At 39.4% G+C, this 3,695-nt stretch overlaps 1 protein-coding gene across 1 annotated transcript; it reads right to left on the bottom strand.

Annotated features, from left to right (window-relative positions):
• On the bottom strand, positions 1-2,417 carry LOC114751376 (28 kDa ribonucleoprotein, chloroplastic-like). Its single transcript, XM_028940058.1, has 4 exons — positions 1,820-2,417; positions 1,622-1,723; positions 475-756; positions 1-250 (listed from the first exon to the last, which is right to left on the bottom strand). The coding sequence occupies exons 1-4, from the start codon at positions 2,294-2,296 to the stop codon at positions 185-187; spliced, it is 927 nt and encodes a 308-aa protein (XP_028795891.1). The 5' UTR covers positions 2,297-2,417; the 3' UTR covers positions 1-184.
• Positions 2,418-3,695: the final 1,278 nt, after the last annotated feature.

Genomic DNA, 3,695 nt, shown 5'->3' with positions numbered 1-3,695 from the left:
TGGGGCGAAATTATAATTGAATCATTCTCATTTGGGCATCGAATTAATAACTTGTATGTATGTATATCTAAATCTCAGACTATGTGCTCAACCAAAGGAGGAGCAAAGAAAATTAACACTATATCCTCAGCTAGAAGAAGGAACTCAAAACAGATGCCGTGGAGAATTACTTGAGCGAAACCCTTCAAAAGGAGCCACGCCTGGGCCTTTCCTCAGCAGCACTCACTCTGATCGCTCTCCCATCCACACTCTGAAATGGCAAAACCACCCAGTCACATGATCATTCCAACAAATACTCGTCTGGTCCTAGAAGTAAGACCCATTTTATGGTGTAAATCACACTATAAAATGAATCTTATGTTTAAGACCACAGGAGTATATCACAAGTTAGAATCCCAAAAAAGAAAACCGTCGACATTTCCTAAAACTCTTAGAATACAACATTAGTAAAGTAATTGAGCACTTGTGTTATACCTGACCATCGAGGGCCGCAATAGCATCATTCATTTCAGTCCCACTGGCCATTGTGACGAAGCCAAAACCACGTGATCGGCCAGTCTCTCTGTCATAAACTATCCGGGCATTCACAACCGTACCCTGTTCACTGAAGATTTGCTCCAGGCGAGCATTATCCACATCCCACGGCAAGTTGCCAACGTGGATTCTGAAAGCAGGTTCAAAGGCACGAGGTGGACGTTCAGGTCGTGATCCTCTCGGAGCAGCCTTATTAACAGTCAGCAGTCTTCCATCTAAATCCTGTGGTAGAGAATACGGATATGTAACAATCCTATTCTAACTGAAGTAAAATTCTGAAAAGCACAAACGATCAATTCTAGGAAGCCTTTTTTAATCCCTTGGTACCCCAACTCCCACCTGGTCTCCGATGATCTTACTATAAAATCATCATTAACACAATAAAAACCTTCATATCCCATAGGAAGTCTCGGAAGCCTTTTAGACTTATCACTTCACATATACAAGTATTTACTTTGAAAGGGGGAAAACTAATAATACCATCACTACTTTCCCTTTCTCAAGAGAACCGAAGCTCCCGTCTCCTGATTATTCCAAGATATGTTTTCTAGTGACATATATAGACCTAACTAGATCCCTTTTCACTAAAGCCATTGTGAAAAATAATACAGAGCAATAGACTAAAGTTTCTATTTTCACATGACACTGGACCTGACTGGATGGAGGATAACAGATAAAAAGGAAAGGAAGAGGAACATTTCGATGAAACATATTTTATTGGGAAGAGTGTTATAAGGAATGGAGGAGAATGAAGAATAAGTAACCGTCCAACATCTTCGCTCTACAATTTTATATTCTAATAACAATTAAGGGGATCTTGGAGGAGAAAGTTTTCCCACACAACGGAGGCGAAATAATTGAACAACCATTCCCCTCCCTCCATTTTCTTTGGATTTCTTCCCTTCCCATCCCTTTCCCTCTTACTCCTAAGCATGCATCTTGACATTTCAATGCAACTTCAGTTCATTTCTCAGGACAGGACAAACACGTTGTAAACTTCAGTTCATTTCTCAAGACAGGATAAACACGTTGTTAAGTCGATAGCAAGCTAGATGTATCAATAAATGTAAGTATACAAGCAACTTACGTAGCGTTTGAACTTTTCTACAGCTTTCTCGGCTTCTTCAACCGTGCTCATCGTCACAAATCCGAACCCACGACTTTGGTCAGTCTCCCTGTTATAAATCACCTAATATCACAATAACCATGTCAGCATGTCACGACCCCATAGGCCATTGAAGCCATTAACACTATAAACAAGGCGTTCGAGAGTGTAAAATCTCACCTCGGCAATTTCAACAGTTCCAGCTTGCTCAAAAAGCATAGCCAATTTTTGGCTATCAACATCGTAAGGCAAATTACCGACATAGATTTTGGCATCTTCAGGCGGTTCTACGTATTCCCCTTCCTCAAAAACCCCGTCTTCACCACCCTCTCCTTCGCCCTCGCCACCCTCAGCCTCCCAGTCGGAAAGGCCAGCTTCAGTATTGTCGACCTCTTGATTTTCCCACGCGGCTTCGTCATCCCCAACAGCAACTGTGTTGTCAGCTTCTTGCTGAGCCCAATCAGAAGTCTGTGCCACAAATGTCAATATAGAGGAAGAATGAGTTCTCCTGATGAGAGATAGAGAAGGTAAAAGGAGTGTAGAGTTGGAACACGAAAGCTGAAGCTTATGGGGTTTAGAAGGAATTGCTGAAAAATGGGGATGGTTGGTTTTGCTGCAGAACAGGGATGGCAAAGAAAGCAGGCATGTTTCTGCCATTGCCAGAGAAGTCTGTACAGAAGGATGAGAAGGTAGGGGTCTCAGGAGTTAGGATAAGGCGTAGAAGGGGGAAGGGTTTTGCTGACGGTGGCAGAGAGAGGTAGAAGAGGTGGGGAAGGAGAAGCAGATCTGGCAGATGCTGTAGTTCTAGTTTATACAAAAAGTGTGGGCTCTTGGGAGTTGGGATTTGCTTATACAATTGGGCTTTTGATAAATTATGTAATAACTCATATTCGACCTATTTTGCCAAAAAAAAAAAAAGGTTTGAGAACTTTTATTCGGAATTGGATTGGAAATGCTTTTATTTAATAGAATCAAAATAATTGGAAAAGCTGGTGGGATCCACGCGACGGATTATCAGGTTTGTGAATCGAAGTGACTTATGTTTCGAAGAGATCATTGGTTGGGAAATCTCTGTTGAAATGCACAAGACCAATTTAGGAAATGATTGAGAGAATATTGTTTTTTTCTCTCTTTTTAGATCAACAATCACAATGTTAGTGGCATATGAAAATCTTAGACTTGGTAATACGTAGAAACTATACTTTAGTTTCATTAATTGAAGTTTAATGTTATGTATCTTTAATTTTGAAGAGTTTTTGGCTGTCTGGGCTAAGTGTCATATATTGTTTTTAATATTGCACCGTTTGATATTTGATGAATTAAAATCAAGGTATTTGAATATTAAAGTTAAATTGTTAAGATAATTTGACGTAAAATCCTTTTTGGTGAAAATTTGAAATCTTTAGGTGAAAGAATTATGATGACAATATTAGCTTGTGTGGGATTTAATGTCGCCTCATAAAGATTATCTGCATTTGTAGTAAATCAGTAAAGTTTATTTCAATATATATATTACTTCTTCAACCTTGTGTTTATTGATTACAGGTGATATTTAGTAAGGCAAAACAGAATGAAGGGTTTTTTTTTTACAATTTTTCAGTTGTTGATAACTTTTTTTATTTATAAATATAGATCTATGGGATTATTTTTGCAAGATTTGAAATTTGAATGATATTGTTTTGCAATGGGATGAAAAATCTCACCTTAAACGCTGTCTTAAAGTGTTAGTCTTTTTGACAAACCATAGTGAAGGAATAAACGAGGCATTTGTGATGGTGAAGGCTACAAATATTGTTCTAATTCATCCAAATGAAAATAATCAATGGTGTTGCCTGCAAGGGTTGGGTCCGACTGGTCGCAAACGGAGGCGCAAGGCGCGTTCTCCTACCGGGTCATGGGCTCGATTCCTGGCGAGGCACCCTGGGATTAGTCTGGCCGATACGCTGGGATACCCTGAGTTAGCGATAACATCCTACTCAAAAAATAATCAATGGTGTTTACCGGGAGAAATTTTGGAATCTGCATGGATCATGAAATTTTAATGCACCATGTAAGA

Source organism: Neltuma alba, unplaced genomic scaffold, assembly GCF_004799145.2.
Source record: "Neltuma alba isolate B1F8T4 unplaced genomic scaffold, ASM479914v2 tig00006885_pilon, whole genome shotgun sequence".
Classification (NCBI taxonomy): Eukaryota; Viridiplantae; Streptophyta; class Magnoliopsida; order Fabales; family Fabaceae; genus Neltuma; species Neltuma alba.
This window is presented reverse-complemented; position numbering and strand designations above follow the sequence as displayed.

Coding starts and splice junctions, on each gene's coding strand:
- LOC114751376 (XM_028940058.1), bottom strand. CDS start 2,296: ATGGCAGAAACATGCCTGCTTTCTTTGCCATCCCTGTTCTGCAGCAAA. Junction 757..1,621: donor TAGAAAAGTTCAAACGCTAC/GTAAGTTGCTTG, acceptor TCTCTACCACAG/GATTTAGATGGAAGACTGCT. Junction 251..474: donor TTGCGGCCCTCGATGGTCAG/GTATAACACAAG, acceptor TTGCCATTTCAG/AGTGTGGATGGGAGAGCGAT.